Source organism: Drosophila subpulchrella, chromosome 2L (genome assembly GCF_014743375.2).
Source record: "Drosophila subpulchrella strain 33 F10 #4 breed RU33 chromosome 2L, RU_Dsub_v1.1 Primary Assembly, whole genome shotgun sequence".
Taxonomy (NCBI): domain Eukaryota; kingdom Metazoa; phylum Arthropoda; class Insecta; order Diptera; family Drosophilidae; genus Drosophila; species Drosophila subpulchrella.
Window position 1 is genome coordinate 572469 of NC_050610.1, and position 23341 is coordinate 595809.

The 23341-nt window shown below is 39.1% G+C and overlaps 1 protein-coding gene across 1 annotated transcript; it reads left to right on the top strand.

Moving 5' to 3' along the window:
- Window positions 1-11779: 11779 nt before the first annotated feature.
- Window positions 11780-12719, top strand: LOC119547678. Its single transcript, XM_037854638.1, has one exon. The coding sequence runs from the start codon at window positions 11901-11903 to the stop codon at window positions 12624-12626; it is 726 nt and encodes a 241-aa protein (XP_037710566.1). The 5' UTR covers window positions 11780-11900; the 3' UTR covers window positions 12627-12719.
- The last annotated feature ends 10622 nt before the right edge of the window (window positions 12720-23341 follow it).

The window sequence follows — 23341 nt, forward strand, 5'->3', positions numbered from 1 at the left end:
AAATTATTTCACAATAAATATAGATAGTCCTTGTTCAAAAAATAAATTTAAAATTTCAGTGTGAACCGGCCACGCTGACACCGTGTAATAAGGAGTTTTCATGGCCTCTTGAACGCTCACGCTTACCAAGCGAGGACATTTTAATTGAGAGTGTTGCGAGGAAGGACGACGACGCTGATGTCGATGATGGCGGCGCGGTACTTGGCCAGCTGCCGCTCCTTCTTCCGCTCATTCCGCTCCTCTGGAGCGCCTCAAGTGCGGTCCGTCGTCCTCGGCACTCGGCGCCAGCCCTTCTCGGCTTCAGGACATTCAGCGCTGTTGGGGTGGGGTCTGCTTTTTGCTCAGGTGTTGATGGGTGAAAATACTGAGGGCAACATCTGAGTGGCGGACACTTTGAGGACAAACCGGCTTTCAGAGTTAGCCGTGAATAAGATCTTGGCAGTTAACCGTAGTTTACAAGCCTCAACCAACGCTTACTGCAAGAATTATCTTTCTACGCATTATGTTACTTTAAAAACTATAGCTCTATAATTCTATAGAATTATGTCGGATTCAATATTTCTAATCCTAATATTTTGCGTTTTTATAATTTTATAATTCTCAAAATTACATTGCCAAACAGTACTAAACAATAAATAAATAAATAATAAGTATACAAAGTGATTGGGGAATAAATATGTCTTAATAGTGTCAGAAAACAACCACAGAAGCTATCGCAATTTAAAAGTAATTTTCATTTTGGGACCAAGAGGGGAGGCATCATTAATTTGCCCTCTGGGGAAATCGAGGGGAAAGGGAAAGTGACAATTGCCAAAAATATTTACAGGCAAAACAGAAGCTGGGACAACAACAATCAGCCACCCTAAACCCCACCCAGTCCTTCCTTTTGCCAACCCACAACACCCACTCATACTCACTTTAAGTTTTGTTCCCAGCGGAGCAAAAGAAGTTGAAATGAAATCAACAGAAAACTCAATGAGCAGCAATGGATGGTCTGAGTTTTCGTTTTGGTTGGGCTACACTACAATTTTAAAAATATTTAAGGACAAAGTATTTTCATTCCTTACTTTTTTAATTTATGTCTTGAGTCGCGTAAATAACGCAAATTGGTACTTCGGATTTTACCGATCTATGTTCGTAACGAAGTGAATGCTTCAATTAATTTTTTTTAGTGCAGCGTCTCTTCGAGTTTTCCAGTGATATCAGACAGTCAGACGCCCTGTCGACGGTGGTTGATGGCTGCAATTGATGGCTGGCAACCAACCGCTGCCCCACCCTTCAAGTCCGACCCGCCGCCCACAACGCTTGGTTAGCGAAGGGGTTGTGATTTCAGGACTTTCCTGTGTGTGTGCGTATCAGCTGCTTAAGCCAAAACTTTAGGGGAGCTGAGGACAGTACGAGGCACACCAAAATTTCGGGGGGTGGCGTGAAAAATATTATGTGACATGATAAATATTGCACACAGGGGATTTTTCGAAGCTATAAGCGAGGATACAGCTGCTGTTGTTGTGAACATCATTGCCGAAATAATTTGACAGATTCATTCATGAAGCTGATGAGGATGGCGATAAGTTGTTGCTGTGGTTTCACATCTTTCGGTGGCTGCGGTGGCTCTGGGTGTTACAGCGTGGGTGGGTTGTGGGTTATGCAAATTAAGAGGGAATGATACGAATACACTCTAAGTTAATATCAAACAAAAACACTTCTTAACGAGGTAAAAAGTAGTGGCGAACGCGCCTTTACAAAAATTTCTGATATCAACAATTGTGACGAAAAATGATATTTCATTCGATAAAATAAATAAACTATATTAAATTTATGTATTCGGCACGCTACATCAGAAAATGTACATGTAGGTAAATAAATATTTACTGTTGCGGGCCGAAATCATAAATTTAATATAGTTATTTATTTTATCGAATGTAATATCATTTTTCGTCACAATTGTTGATATCAGAAATTTTTGTTAAAGGCGCGTTCGCTACTACTGTATAGTTTCAGATTCCAAGAGAAATCTGTCGTTTCTTACATTTCCCGCCGAACTAGCGGGTTTTTCCAAAGTGGTAGTTCAAGCAACTTTATACACCCATAGGGTTTCCAAAACCCTAAAACTAAGATGGGATGCATACAAACCCACAAACAAAGGGACAAACATTTTCATTTTAGGAAGAAGAAAATCTTGTTTTTTGAATTACCTTTGAACGGGACATCGGATTTCAACAAATGAGGTGTCATTCGACGCGTATTCTCAGTAAGAATAAAACTAGCTAAACAGCTGAGGGCTTTTATCCCCACCGTATCCAGCAGCTCCAATTTTCGAACTTTTTACTTTTACACTTTCACCGCTTTTTCTCCCAAACAAATCTATATTTCGAAAGTTGGTATGCAATCTTCTTAGTTTTTGCGATACCTTTCGATTGGTGTGTCACTCGTTACGATCGGACCATAATGGCAGATTTCCAATTCTGCGGCTATATATAGTAGTTGTCTTCGCACTCTCTCTTGCGCGCTTCGCCACTACGTGTACTGCCGTCCACAGTGATAATAGTAATATTAATATTAAAAATATAGAATCAATGGATTTTACAAGTAAATAAAGTATTCGAGAACTGAAAAAATAAGTGATTCTAAATCTATTTTTAAATTAGAAAAAAAGGAAGAACGCTTCAGTCGAGAGCCTCGATTACAAGATACGCGTTACTCTGCTAAATGGAGCTAAAGGGAGATTAAACATACAAGCAGCAAAGCGAGATTGTAAGGCGCCACCTACACGCGTTTTCAATATATGACAAGATCTAAGTCTGAAATCTCAACCCCCTAGCTCTTATAGTTTCCGAGATCCCAGCGTTCACATAGACAGACGGACATGGCTATATCGACTTGGCTAGTGATCCTGATCAAGATTAAACATTCAGATTCTTGGGCATCCGGCGCGGCGCATGTTTGTTTCATCGAAGTGCTACGCCCACTCTAACGCGCACATACGCCTATAAAGCTAAAACTTATCTTGCACCCACTTTATTGTACACTCAGCGAAAAACACCGTGCTAAAATCATTTGTACTTGATTTTAGCACGGTGTTTTTCGCTGAGTGTACAATAAAATAAAATAAAGCCTTGATTTAAGAATGATATCACGCTAACCATTTAAGAACGTTCGTACTGAATAAGTTCTCACATTGACCAAATTTAGGATTTAAATATCTAATAATTCCCAACTGTTTATCCTGAAAGGCGCATTAGTTACACAGTGTTAATGCCCGTGAGCGGCAAGTCATAAGTTAACTTAAAATATTTATATTATTTAGATATATTTCGTTTATTTCAGTTTCCAATACTTATTCCTCTTACTAGCATATAATTAAAACCCAATTTAAATATACAATATATGCATATTGATTGAAAATCGCTATAGTCAAGTACCTCGACTATCAGATACCCGTTACTCAGCTTAAGGGACCAAAGGGAGATGAAGATATGCAAGCAACTAAGCGAGATTAAAATGCTCCACCTACCCGCGATCTCAATATATGGTTATGTAGGTGGTAGACTGATTTAAGCGTTAGAGTGGGCGTGGCAAACTTTTTTTGGGTCAATCGATAGGTATTGCATTAAAGCTGTAGGAGCCACAGTTTTGGGCGGTTTGCTGCTGAAATAAACTTGCACTGCGTATAAAGCTCAGGACATGCATGCCAAATCCCAATAGCCTAATAGTTTCTGAGATCCCAGCGTTCATCCGGACGGACGGACAGACGGACAGCCGGACAGACGGACATGGCTAGATCGACTCGGCTAGAATATAATATGAATGATCAAGAATATATATACTTTATGGGGTCGAAAACGCGATATAAAATCATGATTTGAGAATACTCCGTTCGATGTTTTGCGTTCGTAAGAAACGAACGACGTGGGGTCAAATCATGAACATTTAGGTACAATTATGAACGCGTTACTGAAAAAGGCCTTGACAGATATGGAAAAAACACCGTTCTTATAATTATTATAATAATAATAATATTAATAATTATCAACACCGTTTATGAAAACATGTGTGTAGGTCTGGAAGACCAGACTGTCCATACTTGAAAAATCCGTTCGGTGGTTCAGCTGTTACACACTAAAAAACGGTCCCCAACCCAAAACTTGTCAATTTATTGTATAATACGCTCTCCAAGGGTATACAGATGATAGTGGAATATTTAAAGACGCGTTGGGTGATTAATAGTGGATGCCCTAAGAACCCAGTTTGCACTGCCATTCCAATAACCTTTAGCTATGTCTGCGGGTCCCGGCCTCCCGACTCGGAAGTACCTAAAACAAAAAAGAACCAAAAAGCAAACCAACAAAATTGTCGAACGCAGGGCGGAGATGGGCGTGGGTGTGAGGGAATCCTTTTGTTCTTATTGGAGCACGCGCTGCCAAATGCCAATACAAATGGCGCAAAAAAGGACGTGCCGCCGGAACAGAACCAAAAAAGGGAGAAAAAGTTACTCAGGGTTGCAACCACTTTGAAGTGTTGCTGTTTGCTCTGCTCCCTGTTGGCGGGGACTTCGTCCTTAAACATGCGCACTAAACGCTAATAGTTTGCCCTTCGCCCCCAAAACAACCCCAGACAACGGAGTTGCTCCATTTTGTTCGGACTGGGGGAGGCTTTAAGAATTCTTTGAGCTTAAATGCCCAAGCGAACTTGCTCGTAAAATATTCGAAAATTGCACTCATTAATTCCCATATTCACGGATCCTGGGGGAGCTCTTGTTTACTTCCTGTGCCCGCAAGATTGATTCACAGCGTGACCAAAGGTCCTGCAACAAAATTATTCACGCATCTCGGCCTGGACATGCAAGGCTAAATATCATATAAAAGGACGAAAAAAATGGACACGTGCGCTCCCTGATTTTTTACGACTTCTTGGACTTCGGGCAGCAGAAAGTCGAGGAGTGGTAGTGAAAACTGTTTACGAGGGTGTTGGACACGATTTAATATCCTTGACCCGTGGAGTAGCCGACGAGCTTCATCAGCCAGAAGTCCTGCACAAAAAATATTCATTAGCCACCCACATTTGTATAATTGTATATTTCTTTGAAGGCAATGTTACAATATCAACATGCACAAATGTTTCACATGTTAAAGTACCTTACATACATTAAAAGGAGCGTTTATCTTTAAATACATTACAACATTCGTAATCTTCTTCTTTCTGTTGTAGGTAGAAATATAGTAAGTCTGAACTGACCGAATAAAGCAATTTTTAGATTCATTTTTTTTGGAGACTTATTGTTCTTACCTGGGGTAAAGTATTTTTTAAGTTTTCAGATTCATTAATTAAATTTTTTTTAAATCGGTCGATTATACAACTATTGGGAAAAGTAAATTTTCTTTGTTTCGGAATAAATTCGAAATAAATAAATAAAAATCAAAGAAATTGGAATCGGAATTGATTTAGCTGCCATGGAAAGAATCGGAAGGTAGTTGAAGGAAAAATATTTCGAAACCATACAAGAAAAACAAACAAAACAAGGAAGAACGCTATAGTCGAGTACCTCGACTATCAGATACCCGTTACTCAGCTAAAATGACCAAAGGAAAATGGAGATATGCAGCAAAGCGAGGTTGAAATGCGCCACCTACCGGCGGTAGACAGATTTAAGAGTTGCGGGCGTTAGAGTGGGCGTGGCAAAGTTTTTTTGGATCAATCGATAGGTATTGACAAGACCAATACATTTCAGTTAAAATTTTTTATCTAGCATGAATATTGTGGGCGCCACAGGCTTGGGCGGTTTGTGGGCGTTAGAGTGGGCGTGGCATATTTACGATTTTTTGAAGTTTGTGGGCGGTTTGTGGGCGTTCAAGTGGGCGTGGCAAACTTTTTTTTGGGTCAATCGATAGGTATTGATGAGAACAATACATTTCAATTAAAATTTTTATTCTAGCATGAAAACTGTAGGAGCCTCAGTTTTGGGCGGTTTGTGGGCGTTAGAGTGGGCGTGGCACTCTGCTGAAACAAACTTGCGCTGCGTAAGAAGCTCAGGAATCTGCACGCCTAATCTCAATAGCCTAGCTCTTATAGTTTCCAAGATCTCAGCGTTCATCCGGACGGACAGACAGACGGACAGACGGACAGACGGACAGACGGACATGGCTAGATCGACTCGGCTAGTGATCCCGATCAAGAATATATATACTTTATGGGGTCGGAAACGCTTCCTTCTGCCTGTTACATACTTTCCGACGAATCTAGTATACCCTTTTACTCTACGAGTAAACGGGTATAAAAACCAATCGAAAAAATTGCATTCAATAAAAAGCAACCAGAAAAAATGGGCGTATCCGGTACCCGCAATATCTGTCAAATATTATGTGCCCAGAAAAAAGGCAAGAAATGTCATATAATAAATAAATTTATGTAGGACAATAAAAATAAAATCCAATAAAAACTTCCTTTCCTCTGTTCCGCTTCCAAACACCCCAACTCAAGGAATTTAACTTGTGAACAATAAGGACGTAAAAATCAAAACCAAAATATGTTTAATAAATTTACATGGCTTGTAAGAGGTAAAATACCCGCACAATCAAATAAAGGTCAAGTTCAGTGATAATCAATGGTATTAATTCGTTTAGATTGTTCCCGAAATTTAGGGAGGAAATAAATAAATGTTTCTTTTTATTTTGCCCGCATTTACCATGAAACTGACGCGATTTTGGATATTTTTGAACTATTATATTAGTGTTCCACTCTCGGTTAGATTTAAGAGGGCAAATGACATATTGCCTAAGTGACCCTAAATTTCTTAAATACCCCTACCAAGAAATCGCATTGTTGATTTGCATGCCCCTGACTAATTATGTTTGCTCGTTCGTTGTCGATGAGGGTTGCATAAGCCAGCAATACATTTAATTATCGTTAATCTTCTATAATTTGCTCTGAGAAAATAGTCAGTTGGCTTGTTATGGATGATTTTCAATGATTATTTATGCTTTCCAACCCTCAGTAAAAATCCACATATTATTTGTCAAATTATTATCAAGATGATACGAGGCTAGACCTGCACCAGTATGTTTTAATCGTTATTAGGAGAGGTCGGAAACGCTTCTTTCTACCTGTTACATACTTTCCGACGATTTGAGTATACCCTTCAAACTATTTAGTTAAATAGTACAAAATATTCCAACATGAAATTTTACAGTTCACATCAAAAGATTGATTTACTCGAGCTCACGAAATAAAATGAGCCTAAAAAGGCCGGTTTGCCAATGAAAATTTAGACATATGACAACAAAATAAAATCAATTCAATTAATTTCCAGGCTCCGAGCAGATCGCAGATAAGCCAGCTAGCATTACAATGAATAATCAGCTTTAAATGGTATTATTTGCCCTAGGTTAGGGTGGGGTTTTCGATTAAAACACACTACACGGCAGTCGATAAGCTATATGTATTTACATACACCCCGACCATTCAGATCCGATCCAGACATACATCAAAGAGAGGAAACAAACCGGGCAAACTTGACATTTTGCACTTGGTCAAGCAGAGAGCTATGCGGAATCGGGGAAATTGTGGCATGCAGCGAGGCGGTCGACATCTGAAGGGGTTTGCGACTTATGGCGACATCGATAGGACAAACTGAAAAAAACCTATACCCAAACCTCTAAAAAGTAGAGAAGGCGGGGGCGAACCACTCGACAAGCTGTTGGCACACATAAAATGAGTTGAGAGCCCGAAGACACTCGAAAGTATGCTACAGTTGCCGGCAAATGTCTTTACACACAAACATACAAGCTCTCTTTAGGAGTCGTTCCCATATTTCCATTCTGAAGTCCGATCCAAAATCCACGGCCCCCATCCTCAAAAGTTCCCTGTCATTTATCTTAACCATTTTTCTATACCCGAGTCTAATGGGAAATGTCGAGCAACCCAAAGTTGGCTGCTTTGCTTTTTATCTTTCACAATTAGAAACGTTGACCCACGGTTTTCCAGAGAGAGAAACAATTATGGTTCATCAAAATTAAAATAAGCTTCGAATTTTTAGTTGACAATGGGAAGATAAATATTTCGAAAGTAGGAAGTGATTGGTAATTATCAATAAAAAACAACTTCCTAAGATTCCTTAAGAAAAATATCTAAAGATAAGATTGTAGCTTAAAGACCTGAAAGGATGAAACAAAAATGAAATGGGCACAATTTTTTTACTGTGTTTTTAGATATATATGCCTATTTTTTCTGCGAGTTTCTCTTACTGATTTGTTCGTCCCTTGGCCAGATAAATGAATTTTTGGATGCTTCTCCTTCGGCGCTAGCATGTGATTAAGGAAGGAAATTGTTTTGGACAACGCACAAAACAAATAACGCTCTTGGGGTTGTACTGGCGTTGTAGGAGGATGTTTTTTGGTTCTTATCGCCTAAGTAGAATCATTTAACTGCTGTCTGTGGTTCGCTATTTTTATTTTATTGTATCATTTGTTTTCCATGCTGTTTTTGTGGGTCACAATACCGGCATTGTAATTTGTCGCGATGCATTTTTAGCAATATTTGCTTGAACCAGGGACCGTAATGATTATAAGTTAAACCAAAAAAAAATTTTCTAATGATACTTTTTTAAGTTTTATTTAGTTGTCCAAAAATGTCGGTTAAGTTTTAAATACTGCTGTGGGCAAAAAGTAAGGTGAATTTTCAATGTAAACTTTGCAGGCGTAACAGTGCTTTCTTGAGTTAGCAGGACTGTTCGTGACATCTGGTCTAAATCGCATGTCAATGTCATTATCAGTAATATGTTTACGCTTGTGTTTACGAAACGATTTTTAAACGCTCAATTTCTTGCAAAAAGTCGTCTCGTTGATGGGGTGACACGTTGCTCTCTGACTGAAGTTCCTGACAAAGTCCCTGATAGCTGACTGTCCGAAAAAGTTAAGGACCAGATACACTTGTAGTAAAGGCAAAAGGGTTTCCTCAACTCCTATAATTTATCTGAATAAAAAACAATTACTGAGTGATATTAAGCACAAACTTGAGTTGTTACCAAATTTCCTTAGCAGGCACTTTATCTGTCCGAGAAATGTTAGCCGGCACTCCAGAATGCCATAAAAAAATAAATATGCACCTTACTTTTTGCCCACAGTAGTTAATCTCAAATAAATCTCACTATCAGATTTTTATTTTCTGATTGAAAAAAACTACATTTATTTTCTAATTTCTTCAAATTTTAGACCGATGGCTGTGAAAACGGTCAGGAAATACACTAAGTCGACCACGGCCAACACGTTAAGACTAAAAAAAGTGTGTACAATTACTCCAAAAATGTAGGAAGAAACACTCACAATGATGCTAAACACCGGTCATAAATTGGAAGAAATTAGAAAATAAGTTTCATATATTATTCTATCAGTGAAAAATAAAATCTCGAAAACAGCCGATAGGAATGAACGATAGGTGGTGTTTTTTTGTTAGCTGAGTAACGGGAATCTGATTGTCGAGGCCGTCGACTATAGCGCTTTCTCTTCTTTTTTTTTTGAATTGATTTTTATTTACTTACCATTATTATTATCCTAGAGCGAAAAGTTGCTAATTATACTAAAAATACTTATATGTAAAGCAATAGTCTAAGTAAATAAAAAAATATTTGACTGAGATATTTAAAATTTTGCAAGGGCATAAAATATTGTTTTCTTATAATTTTTTGGTTTCTAACCAAATGGCTTACAAAAATTATATCTGCTGACATAAAACCACTAATTGCCGTTGGATTTGTGGTCTTCTTGGCATTTCGATAAAAATATGTCCTAAAAATTATATGTACAACCTTTTCTCTCGATATGAGGTGGATGAAGCTGTGAGGAAAGCAGACCCAAGCCTAGATAATTACATAATCAGGAACGTTAAAAAACGGTCATTGTCAGTCAACCAGGGCAACGGGTGAAGTGACGTTTTGCGGTTAAGCAATTTTGTCCTTTTCGGCGAGGGAGTTGACTGCGCCTGGCAACGAACGCATAATTTATAATTGTCAAGGGAGTGTCCACCGAAAGAGCTCGGGGATGGGTCATGCCGGTGCTGATTTATGGAATTTAATAAATTTCAACAGATTTTAATCGCTTGTAATTATACGAGAAGAAGCACTGCAACAACAACAAAGAGCAAAAAAAGATATTGTACAAAGTTCAATTAAAATTAAGAACGAAATCAGCGACAGGTGAAGTCCAGGACCAGTTGGCGCAGGACTCTCTTATTTGATTGGTTTTTCCAGCATTCAATTCAATGTGTGTGTTTCAGTCTGCGCATTTCCAATTCAATTTCCCAGCCAAACATTTCCTTTTATTTTTATTTCATTATGCCGTTCATGTATGTATACACAGTTGTGGTAAAAGTATTAAATAATTCTAAGATACTTAAAAAAATATTGAAAACTCTTGATCTGTGGAGTAGTCTCTAGAAACAAAGACTAATTAATTTTATAATTAGCTAGACTTAAATATACTGATTATTTAGCTTTGTTTGTTGTGTTGTTCTTTTATAACGGAATAGATTCTTAGAGCCTAACTTACAAAATTGCACCATTATTTTTATGGAACTATTTCTTTGACAGCAACTGTAAGCACATATTTTTCCTGGACTCTGAGGTCGCTTCTTGGTATTTGTTATTGTATAGTATTATAGAGCCTCTCATATCCTTACCAGTGGCAGTCGCAGATTGATTTTCCTCTTCACTCCGCCCGTCTGCGATCTGAATTTTTTGTATTTCCTTGGAGACAAACTGGCCCACCCACACGACTCGAGTTTTTATCCAACTTCAAAGGACTTTCGGCCGCTTCTGAGCCTCAAGTGTCCTTGCAGTTTGTCCTGCGACGGCTTATGCGACATTTTTTTTCATTTATGTAGCGTTTCTCGGGCTTCGGTTCTGATTTCATTTTTTGTTTTCTTCTCCAAAAGAGGATGAGTGGGCCTCAAATTGATGGCCCAAAAACGATGAAGAATAAGCCCTCAAGAGGTGTGGCAGAGTCGGCACTTTTGCGGCTGCCATACATTTATATTACATTTCGTTGGGGAGGCTGCGAAATTGGTAGTACAATTGGGTAGAATATTTCTTATAGAGAAGAAAACTAGAGAGAACGCTAAGTCGATGCCATCGACTATCACATACCCGTTACTCAGCTAAGGCGATGCGAGGGAGATGAAGATGTTCAAAGCAACTGTTCCCAAAATTGCACACTTTTTTTGCTTATAAATTTTTAATAAACAAGTTTAAGCGTTATGGGAGTTTGTGGGCGTTAGAGTTTAGAGCATGGCACCCAGCTGAAATAAACTTGCGCTGCGTAAGAAGCTCAAGAATCTGCATGCCAAACTGTCTAGCTTTTATAGTCTTCGTAGCGTTCATACGGACGGACAGACAGACGGACGGACGGACATGGTTATATCGACTCGGTTAGTGATCCTGATCAAGAATATATACTTTTTAGGGCTGGAAACGCTTCCTTCTACCTGTTACATACTTTCCGACGAATCTAGTATACCCTTTTACTCTACGAGTAAATTAAACGCTGTACACAGAGAGAAAAAACCAAGAACATTGTGATTGAATTGAGCACATTCGTTCTTAAAAACCGTGTAAGCACAAATGTTCTTATTTTGATCCGAATGTTCTTAATTCTAGAACGAAATGGTAGGAACTAAAAAAGTGAAATAAGTTGATTTCGTTCCATTTTCAAGTTGATTTTGGTTTTAATTTAAGAACACTATAGTATTGGGTGTTGGAATTTTGAATTTATAAATTTAGTCATCCCGGGTGTTTCGAAATTGTTATCAAACAGTTGTGTAGTATTTTTTATAAATATGTCCAAAATTGTTCGTTGCATTGAAAGACAAAAGCAATACAAGTTGCTAGGCTTATCCAGTTTTGAAATATAACTATGGCGGACGAAAGTGGCGCAACTACGAGTACGGCCAGATTTGTGGGATGCACACTTCTAATCCTGGCGATCTGCCTGCTGGTTGCCACTCCGCAATGGATGGTGATGTGCCTCTTTGCGAAGGATGCCATGGCATACACGCTAACTTGCTTCTTTCTGTCCTTCGTGGTCCTCGCCTTTATCCATATGATTGAAATGCTTAAATACTCGAGGCCCTGGAACTACATCGTGATCGCCGTTTGCTACGAGCTGCTGACACTTGGTGGTGCCAGTTTTCTTATGGAATGGAATCTAATTTGTACCATTATTGTCTTGGCCGCGGGCCTTCTACTTCTTGTGCTCGTGCTGCTGGCCAGTGCCCTTTTAATCTGGAGCGGATTGTATCCGAACCCCTTCAAAATGGCCGTTGTTGGTGTGATGGGCTTCGTGCTGGCATTTTGCATTGAAGTGATGGATGTTCTCTTGCACTGGTTCTTTTGGCAGGATGTGGCTATTGGCGTTTTCATAGCCAGTGTAATTGTTATAACCATCTCCCACGTGCTGATCACCTACAACAATTTGGAATTACTGGTCAGAGATGATGCACTGCTCGTCGCAATCGTGCTGTACATAGCCTATTTACTCTTCTTGGTAGGCGGTCGTATTTCCGTCTTCTACATCACTGAAAATGCCTATTACTTTGACACGACGACCACCGAAAGCATAGAAGAAGAATATTCAGATTGATAGGTTAAATGTTCGCGCAAATCTAATTTTCCTACTGATTATTACCTTATAGACGAAAGAAAAGAAATAAATTCGTAGTTTTACTTAAAAAAAGCACGGACCAATAAAAAACTTACGATATGTCCATGCTATCCTTCCCTTTTTGTAGGACTTGGATATATTATGAAATTACTATCAGCGACCGAAAATAAGCATTTTTTGTAATTTTTCTTCAAGAACTACTTTTACATGTCAAAAAAGCCACTATATTTCCTCTTGGGGTGTATAACTTATCCAATTTGAGGAGAAACCAACACCTTATTTACTCTTGCCGGCAATGTTTCTAAAAATCCGACAAATTGAAAAAAGATATACCAAAATCTTTGTAAATAATGATTATTTACGGTCCCTGATTATTTTTTTTGGAGTCTTAAGTACAAACGTTTTCGGTATCCTTATATTGTTACTTTTCTGGCGCACTGATTTATTTTAAAACTTTACGACATAAAAAACAGCCTGCGAGAATTAAATTCCAGATAGTAGCGAATATATTATATTAATAAAGTACCAACTTTTATATAAGGTAGATGTACGTTACGGCGTAAGTGTGATTCATTATCGGATCAGTGACTTAGGAGCAGCCTCAATCACGTTCCTCTTTCATTGTGCATACGTGACTCGAGAGCCGATCTTAAATCGAAATATGTACATCTCAGATATCTATAGATTTGTTTGCGCTTAAAGCGTTTTCCAAGGTTGTCACCATTTAATTTTGCCGAATACATGAAAAGGCTACATTGAGTACATTGTGAGCCACGAGTCGGCCAACTTTGAAAATTGGAATTTTTTTAAAATTTAGTGAATGAAAGGTTACTGTTGATACCGTAAATACTCGAAAAAATCCACAATTGCAAGGATTGTCAAATTGTAGATCATACTCGACAAGATGTAGTCTATTTGTTTATTCGGCAGAAATTAAAAGGCGAAAGGTTGTAAAATAAAACATATCAACCAAAAACACCTTTTAACGATCTACTAAATAAATACACTTCCTAAGTTGTTCTCATTCGGCACGCCGCGATATAATATGCCTGGCAATTGTCTTTACGATTTTGATGAAGCGTGCCGAATGAGAAAAAAATTTATAATATGGCAAACCGACAAACATACTGTTTGCGCTTCGTTTCTACGTGTTTTGCCGTTTACGGTGATATTACTAAAATTATCTAAGGGCAAATCGAGATATAATTTAAGAGAGATAACAAATAAAAAATAAAAAAAAAGTATTAAGAAAATGGCTTAGCTTCTTTTTTTAATGGTTTAGGTGTTTAACTCTACCAGGAACTACCATCGTACTTCTTGGAACATTTTCAAAATATTTTTTTAACTAGTCACTACTTACTAGTGTTATTGATCTGAAATTAGTTTACAATACCACTTAGTTTAACCAAGATTGTGCAAAATCTTTACGGCTAGTATGCTTATTCCTTAGAACCTTGCAGCACTAGAAGGAAATTATAAAATACGGCAATGAAACATCTATCTAAAATTTACAAATGTACTGCAATATGTGTTTTTGCTAACTGTTGTTTGTTTACTAAAGCGCATAGATAAGTAACAACAGTGGGCCAAAAGTTAATCAGCCCCTTTGTCCATAAACGCGAGCAAGGTTAAGTCTTTTATCAAGAGAATGCCGCTTCTGTTGCAACAAAAGAAATTTGCCTAATAAAACTCCGTAACACACCAGGGAACGAATTCACTTTCGAGTGAAATCTGTAAAGGGCCAGATAATAAAGATATTGGCCCCTAACATTACAATCCATACTGATAACCCAGAATCAATCAGAAACCACATTAAATTGTTTAACATGAAACAGATTTTCGTGAAATATAGAAAATTATGGTCACTTCGGTCTGCCATAAATTAAACTAGAAAAGTAATTGGCAATTCGAATCGCCGAGTAAAATTGCGGAGTGGGACCGGGCGTTGGGATGAACCAGAAAAGAGGGGGCGATGTAGAGGAAGAGATGCCGGCAATTGAAATTGTCGTCATTTCTGTTGTTATTGCTCGGTTTTTCTGGCTCGCAGCGGATGCAATTCCTACAAAATGATAATTTATGATAATGATGCTTCCGTTATGGGGAGCACAAAACTGGACACAGGACATTGGATTGTGTGTGCCGTGCTGCATATAAAAATCGTCACTGAGATATGGCGAAAAATTTGCCAGTTTCATTCATTTTACGGGTCGGGCCTCGCATATTTATTGATAATTTCCGTGAATTTTGCAGCAGTCAAGCAAAGCGGAAGTTATGCCATTTGCTGCATGCCCGCCTCCAAAAAGGACAATAAATAGTGCTGTCCCGGCGATGGGCGTGCGCCCGAAGTGGGCGTAGCAATGGGTTAGAGTGACTATGGTCGCCCAAAATCAAAGTGCCTATCGATTGCGTTGATTTGCCTTGTTTATTGTCTCAGTTAAGGCGGTGTACGTGTATCAACCCCCTCCCCCTCCACAATCGAACCCCCACTCCACCCTTCCGATTGTTTCGACTGCCCCTGGGTATTTATGGGTTACGCTCGAGCTACAATAGCAACAACAATGAGTCCAAAGTGGGCTAGTCCATTGTCTGCGATTATCAATAAACATTAGCCAAACAATAGGATGCTCAGTGTCAGTGGTCCCCCCATTTCGGTGAGCCTTCTAATGACCTTGAAAATTAGTTCCTGCATCAATCTCTCTCACCCATTTCTCACTTGCCCCGCACCCGGCATTTTTAATAATAGGTTCATAATTATTGTTTATTATTTATCGCCGATTGCATTTTAATTGTTCACAGTATGGCAAAAATTCCATTTTAATTTGCAATTACAAACATATGTATGGCTGGTCGGTCAGAAGCACTGACAATATGGTCGGAATCAACTTATGGCTGATGCACGGCATCCGCTTTTGGCCAACGGCAGGAAAATCCATTAAGGCCATATAATATTCAGTGGACCAATATAATAAGGATATTAAATTTTCTCACATGGGGGATTTAACTCCCTTGCCCTCGTGTAAAAAGTAAAAAATAATTTCTTTGTAGATTTTATTTCAGTGTAAATTGAAATTTATTACATTGATCAATCTCTGTGGACGGCAGTCCACGTAGTGACAAACGCACAATTGAAAATTCGCTACGATAGTCCGATCAAAAGGTGCTGTGATTTTCTTTTATTTTTGGTACTAAGCCCTTTAATAGGTCGATTGGTTCAGGAGAAATTTCGATGGAAGTATAAAGTTCTACAAAATAGTAAAGATAATTGCCTACACAGGTATATTGTATTGCGGCTTGCCCAATGATAAAATTGTAAAAAGTGTATTTATTTAGCAAATCGTATAATACATTTTCATCACAAAAGTTGATATCAAAACTTTTATATGTTGATTTTTAGAAAAAGACGGAAAATATTGAGAAATTTAAGGAACACCTTGCTTTTTGATGTAAAGTACTTATAATTAGACATTATTTTATAATTTAGTTAATAAAAAATAATAAATATATTTTTTCAAGTTTCATACATAAAGGGTTCTGCGAACCAAGAAACGTATGTCAGCACCGGAATTCCTCTTAATTTAGCGGTACCAAAAGGCCAGCATCATTTATTTCAATCATTTATCAAAATACTCGGGCCAAAAAGAGAAACTGAAAAAAATATTGGATTTCAGGCTTTCAACACGACCGCCTAATGAGCCAAACTCTTGTTGTTGTTCCGAGAAACCCAATGAGTCAAAATGTATCGTGGAGGATGGCGGCCAGACAAGTTGACAGGCCCAACCTCAAAGTACGAGAGTGAGGGTGACAGGAAGGGGGCAATGCGGCCAAGTTAAGTGCGCAGATTCATTAATTTACATTAAAATGTAATTAGCGGTCAAATAAGTGGCAGAAAAAATACTCAAACTACAAAAAAGGCGAGCTGCCACAAACAAAGCGAGAAAGAGAAACACACAATCGATATGCAATTTAAAATTATTTAATTTATTGCCTTACTTAATAAATAGTACAGCATTAGTGGTCCAAATAAAAAATAATACCCTACCTATAATTGCGGTCTGGCATTTAGAAAAATACATTTTAATCTGGATTTTTCGAGATCTCATTAGAGAATGTTTTAGTTTACCAAAAAGTTTGATGCATAGTGCAAACAAAGCCTATTCTCTACAAATACAAACGATTATAATTCCCCAGAGCAAGAAGAGTAATTTTAAAAGTGTATATGCAAACTCCGAGTGCTCTTTTGACAATATACCACTTACCTTATTAAAACCTAAACCTAAACAAAACGGTTTAATCAATCAAAATCAACAAATTATTATATTTGTCTCAGAACTTGGTATTCGAATACCTATAAGTGTTATAAAATATTTATTTTTTTTTTTGATAAATTGCTTTTAAGGCGAGGATAATAATGTTTAATAATATTGGATATGAGTATTTCATTTTTATCATCATCATTAAATGAAGTTAATAAACTAAATATTACTTTTGAGTAAAATATGTTCCTCTCATAATGATTTAATATTTGCAAGGGTACTGCAAAGAAAATTTCGCCCTTGTTAACAATTTCCTCTAAGAAAATGGTTGCCTTGTTGTAGGTGCTGCCACCCTCGGATAAGTATGAACAAGGCATTATTTTACCAACTCCGTGCTGCGTTAAACCGTGCAAGGAATCTGGAGGCTAACATCGAGGACGCCGAGGACACAGAGATCCAGGGTCAAGATGAGGAGCAGGATTCCTCGAGCACACCGAAGCTTGCAAACCGCATGCTAACGCTGATCGAAGACCGTGAGAAATTGCAAATGGCCGACGCTGTGTCGCCGTTATTGGAACCATCTGGAAGTTCGCAGCAAACCGTTATGAACATGTCGAGGCAAGAACCGATTGAGCAGAACATTCGCTCAATGGCTCGCGAAACGTCGGAAATCAATCAGATGATGGAACTGTACACCGCTAGAAAGAAGCTAGCCGAACTCAAAGTGATAGTCGCCGAATTGGAAGGCATGACTACACCGAATGCTTCCATACATCAAGTCGATCTGAAGGATGTGGAGGCCATGATCCCGGAGTTTTCAGGAGACGACAACCTGTCGGTCCAGGTTTGGATCCGTGAATTGTAAAAAGCTGCCGAGGTTCATAAACTAAGCGTTACACAATGCCTATCTATTGGCACCCGTCTTCTCCGAGGATCAGCTAGGCAATACATGCTGTACGAAAAGGTGTCTTCCTGGCCAGAAATGAGCGCCACGCTCACCCAAGTTTTTGGAAACAGAATGTCAAACCAGGAAATTTCGAAACAACTGCAAAAACGCACAATTGGGAAGTCCGAGACCTTGATGCAGTATTTCATCACAATGCGCAATATCGCCCAGCAAGGCAACTTTGATGAAGTAGACGTCGTGAAGTACATCGTCGATGGACTAGAGGACCACAGTGGGCGCGCTGCTCCACTCTACTATTGTATCACGTTGGATGAGCTACGTCAAAAGTTAATGCGATTCCAGTCTGTACGTCTGGAGTCCAATCGTAAAGCCGTCACCATGATCCCTCGCCCAGGAGCCGTAATTCCGAAAGACACTAGATGCTACAACTGCCGACAAATGGGGCACACCGCCAAAGATTGCAAGAAGCCGAAAAGACCGGACAACGGATGCTTCATCTGTTTCGAAGTGGGCCATATGCACTGTCAGTGTCCCAAGCGCACCGTGGGCTTTACCTTGTCAGAAGCTGAAGAAACCATGGATAAAAAGCCATTTATTCAGTTAGTAAGTTTAAGATTAAGTAGCCGGAAGCCCAATAAGCTTTTTGGGAAAGTCATGCTATCCATATTTAAATGAAGATCATCAGCTAAAGAAAAGTCCCTTTCGCGGAATTGGTGGCACATCAACACCCACGTACGGAAAAGTACCCTGTTCAATTTTGTTCGAGAAAAAGTATCACGATTTAGAAGTATACGTTATTCCCGATCTCATCTTACCTACAGCGCTTCTCCTTGGCAGAGACGCCCTTAAATTACTCAATATTAAACTTTTTGTGAAAAGAAATCATGAAAGAAATGAATCAAATTTAATTTCAATAAATAATCGTATTGCTTTCGTTAATGAATCATTCTGTGCATCCTTGCTAAGCGATATAAATAATAGATTAATTTTAGATAAAACGCAACTCTTTAAACTAAGTATTGATTCTGTAAACCCGAATGCACCCTTGGTTCCTGATGATTCTCTCGCGGATTGGCTTTCTGATATCAAAGCATTTGTGGAGATATGTCTATTGACCTTGATATATAGATATAGGCCGCGATTTTGGTGTTTCTTCAGCTGAGAAATGTAGTAGTATCAAAAAGCATTACTCGGATAATATAACTACTCGGATAATATAATATAACTAGAGAGAGACGTTGTTAATAAAACAGTTGCCGAGTTGTTAGCCAGTAATATTATTAGACCTAGTCAGTCCCCTTATGCATCTCCCATAGTCCTTGTCAAGAAAAAGAATGGAGAAATCCGCATGTGCATCGATTACCGACCGTTAAATAAATTAACAATTAGAGATAACTTTCCGTCCCCATTGATCGAAGATTGCTTAGAATATCTCGAAAGTAAAAAGGTTTTTTCAGTTGTAGACTTAAAGAGTGGATTCCACCAAATCGGAATGGACCCCGAGTCCGTGAAATACACCGCATTTATAACACCTGACGGACACTATGAATACTTGCGTATGCCTTTCGGCCTAAAAAATGGCCCTGCCGTTTTTCAACGATTTAATTCCAACGTACTCCATGAAATGATACGTAATCGTCAGGTTTATGTTTATATGGATGACATCATCCTGGCGACTTGTACGGTAGAAGAACATCTTGTTTTACTTTCCAAATTACTAGACCGTCTTAATGAAAACCGTCTTGAAATTAATTACAAGAAAAGTGTATTCCTAAAGAACCGCATTGATTATTTAGGATACAATGTCTGTACGAATGGTATTCTTCCAAACGAGGCACACCTAAAGGCCATTCGTGAATACCCTGAACCTCTGAATTGTAAGTCCCTTCATTCTTGTTTAGGCTTATTCTCATACTTCCGTAAGTTTGTTCCGTCATTTTCACGAATTGCTAAACCGTTGTCTGATCTGCTTAAAAATGGAGGTTCGTTCCCGATGGGAAAACTGGAAATGGAAGCTTTTACTAGCTTAAAAAAAGCATTGTCAAGTCCGCCCGTTCTTTCCTTATTTAACCCTCATAGCAAAACCGAACTGCATACCGATGCGAGCTCCCACGGGCTTGGAGCTGTGCTGATGCAGCGCCAAGATGATGGCAAGTTACATCCGGTCTTTTTCTATTCCCGTAAAGCGACTGCCGCCGAATCTCGTTATCATAGTTTTGAGCTTGAAACCCTTGCGATAATATATTCTCTCCGTTGTTTCCGTGTGTATTTAGAACACAAGCCGTTCCGTATCGTTACCGATTGTAATTCCCTTGTTCAGACGTTAAGTAAGAAATCCATAAATCCCCGTATTGCACGATGGTCCTTAGAATTGGAAAATTATAACTACTCTATTGTACATAGAGCCGGTTCTAGTATGACGCACGTTGATGCCTTGAGTCGACAAACCGAATTGTTAGATACCGTGATAGATGAAATTTGCGATCCGTGTGTGCTTCCGACTAAGCCGAAATCCCTTCATGATAGTGTTTTAGAACCGATATACCCGTACGATCCTTTGAGTCCGATAGATCCGTGTGAATCCGTTAGCCGTATGAATCCGATAGATCCGTGTGAATCCGTTAGCCGTATGAATCCGATAGATCCGTGTGAATCCGTTAGCCGTATGAATCCGATAGATCCGTGTAAATCCGTTAGCCATATGAATCCGATAGATCCGTGTGAATCCGTTAGCCGTATGAATCCGGTAGATCCGCGTAAGACCGTTAGATCCTTGAGCCCGTACGATAATGAAAAACCGTTAGGTCTGTGTGACTCCGTAAACCAGTTAGATCTCGTTGGTCGCCTCGCGAAATCTATTCCCGAAAGTTCCGTAAATCTGTGTGAAGCGTATAAACCGTCTCTTCCGTGCGATGTAAATATGGATACCGTAGTAAATGTAGTTGGAGCTACCCCTGGAGATATAGATTTACTCTTACAGACCGAGCAGATTAGGGATCCGGAAATTGTCAAACTCCGTGATAAATTAGAAGAGAAGCCGTTGGTTGTTTTGAACTTATTGATGGAATAATTTATAGAAAGAATGATGCCGGAAGGTTATGTTTGTATGCTCCAACTCAAATACAAGAACAGTTTATCAGATTATGTCATGAAAAGTTGGGTCATCTTGGTGTTGATAAGTGTGTTGATGACCTGAAAGATAAGTATTGGTTTCCGTTGTAAAGAAGCAAAGTTGAATCCTTTATCCGCAATTGTTTGCCGTGTATCCTGCATTCAGTACCTAAAAGTGTCCATGACCGTACCCTTCATAGCATTCCGAAAGCCCCAATTCCGTTTGATACCGTTCACATTGACCATTTGGGTCCCCCCCCCCCAACCCCTGTTAGTTGCTATCGATGCTTTTACCAAGTTCGTGAAATTGTACCCGGTTAATTCTACCAGTACCAAAGAAGTTAATTCCAGTCTTTTGAAATATTTGGAGTATTATAGCTGACCACAACGAATTATTGCGGATCGTGGTACTTGTTTTACATCATTTGAGTTTTCTAGTTTCCTAAGTGCTACCGATGCCCCCCAGGCGAATGGTCAGGTGGAACGCATAAACCGAGTGTTAACCCCGATGTTAGGTAAATTATCCGAACCGTTGAATCAATCCGATTGGTACAAGTTGGTCAACCGAGTTGAATTTGCAATCAATAATTCCGTTCAGAAGAGTACCGGAAAGACTCCTAGTATTTTGCTTTTTGGTAGCAACCAACGGGGACCTATTGTAGACGAATTATCCGAGTATCTTGAGGAGAAGTTTAGCCTTTCTAACCCGCGTGATGTTACCTCCGAAAGGATAAAAGCTAGTGAAAATATTAAACGGTCACAAGAGCAAAATGAGTTTCGATATGCTTTGAAACATAAGGCACCCCCCCCGTTATAAGGTTAACGATTTTGTAGCTATCCGAAATGTTGATGTTACTCCAGGATCTTGTAAGAAATTCTCGCCGAAATATCGTGGTCCTTATAAAATCAACCGTGTATTCCCAAATGATAGATATGAAGTCACCGACATAGAAGAGTGCCAGCTCACCCAACTTCCTTACAAGGGCATTTTTGAAGCCGCCAGACTTAAACCTTGGGTGCAAACGTGTACGAAAACCGTTAATTCTTATAGTTGACTATGTAGTTAGTAAAGCCTAGTACTCACATCGACGAAAACCGCGAGCTAACCATAGGAGTGAGCGAGAGGCAAACAGGCGGCTAAAGCTTTTCGGGTCTGTTTTTCAGCGCGGTACTCAGATGAGCTAAGGAAATACCAGAAAAAATACCAGATTTCGGGAGTGAATTTTCGATGAACGCCGTTAGCCGCGGCCCAAAGAATAAGAAATTTAATCTTTGGCGGTGTTCGTGCAGAGGCGGTGGGGAATTTAAAAATAAAAAATGGATGAAAAACACCCAAAAGGACTAAAGGAGGTCAATGCAGATGAAAAAAGACGCTTAATCCAAGCTGTTGCCCATTATTGTGGGACTTGACCGACAGGAAGCAATACCACAACGGGGCAAATCCGCAGAATAGTTGAAGCGCTGGAGGAGATCCGCTAGAGAATCCCAGTGGGAAGGAACATGGGACATCGCTCGATCTCCGACGAGCTCTCCATTGAGGACTCCTCCCTCACCAGCTATTTGGCAGCTGGTGATGGAGCGAAGGTAGAGGATGCGCCGGCTTCTATAGGGAGGAGGAAATAAGGTCGCCCGCGAAGGGACAGCTGGAGGAGCCATCACCAGCCATTATTGACCAGCTCGGAGCTGGACTACAGATGGCGCGGGAAAGATGGCGAAGCATCCGTGGGACGAGAAGGAAGCCTTAAACTTCTAGTTTACATAAATAAAAACATTCGATGAAAATTTTATTTATTTTAATTTTAATTTCTTTGTGCAGCAGCAGACTTTTCTTTTTTAAATTAAAATTGAAATTCCAATTGATTTGTTTTCCGTTTGACAACAAGCCCAGCTGCTTGACAGTAAGACCATGCTACATGCATGGCGGGTGAACGTTGAAAACTTCGGTCACACTACAAAGAATAAGATTTTTCGACTAGTGAAACTCTTAGCCGATATGAGTACTAGGCTTAAATATGTAAAGATCGAGGTCGATCTAGAGTCAGGATTGGCCGAATGTAAGCTGTGTAATTCCAGTGCATAATGTTATTTAGTATATTTAGTGCAATCTAGTATTAATCGATTTAGTTTTAAGAGATATTGTAAATAATAATGAACGGGCACACTACTAATAAGCGACGCCGATCAAGAACAAAAAGCGCAACCAAATTTAAAATTTTAAAATAAAAATCGATAAGTTTATAAATCTAAAATTTTTATACCCGTAACTCGTAGAAAAAAAGGGTATACTGCATTCGTCGGAAAGTATGTAACAGGTAGAAGGAAGCGTTTCCCACTCCATAAAGTATTGGGTGGGCAAGAAAGTCATGTCGTTTTTTTTAGTAATCGTTTTTAATCTAATTTATTTACGACTAATCGAGCACCAG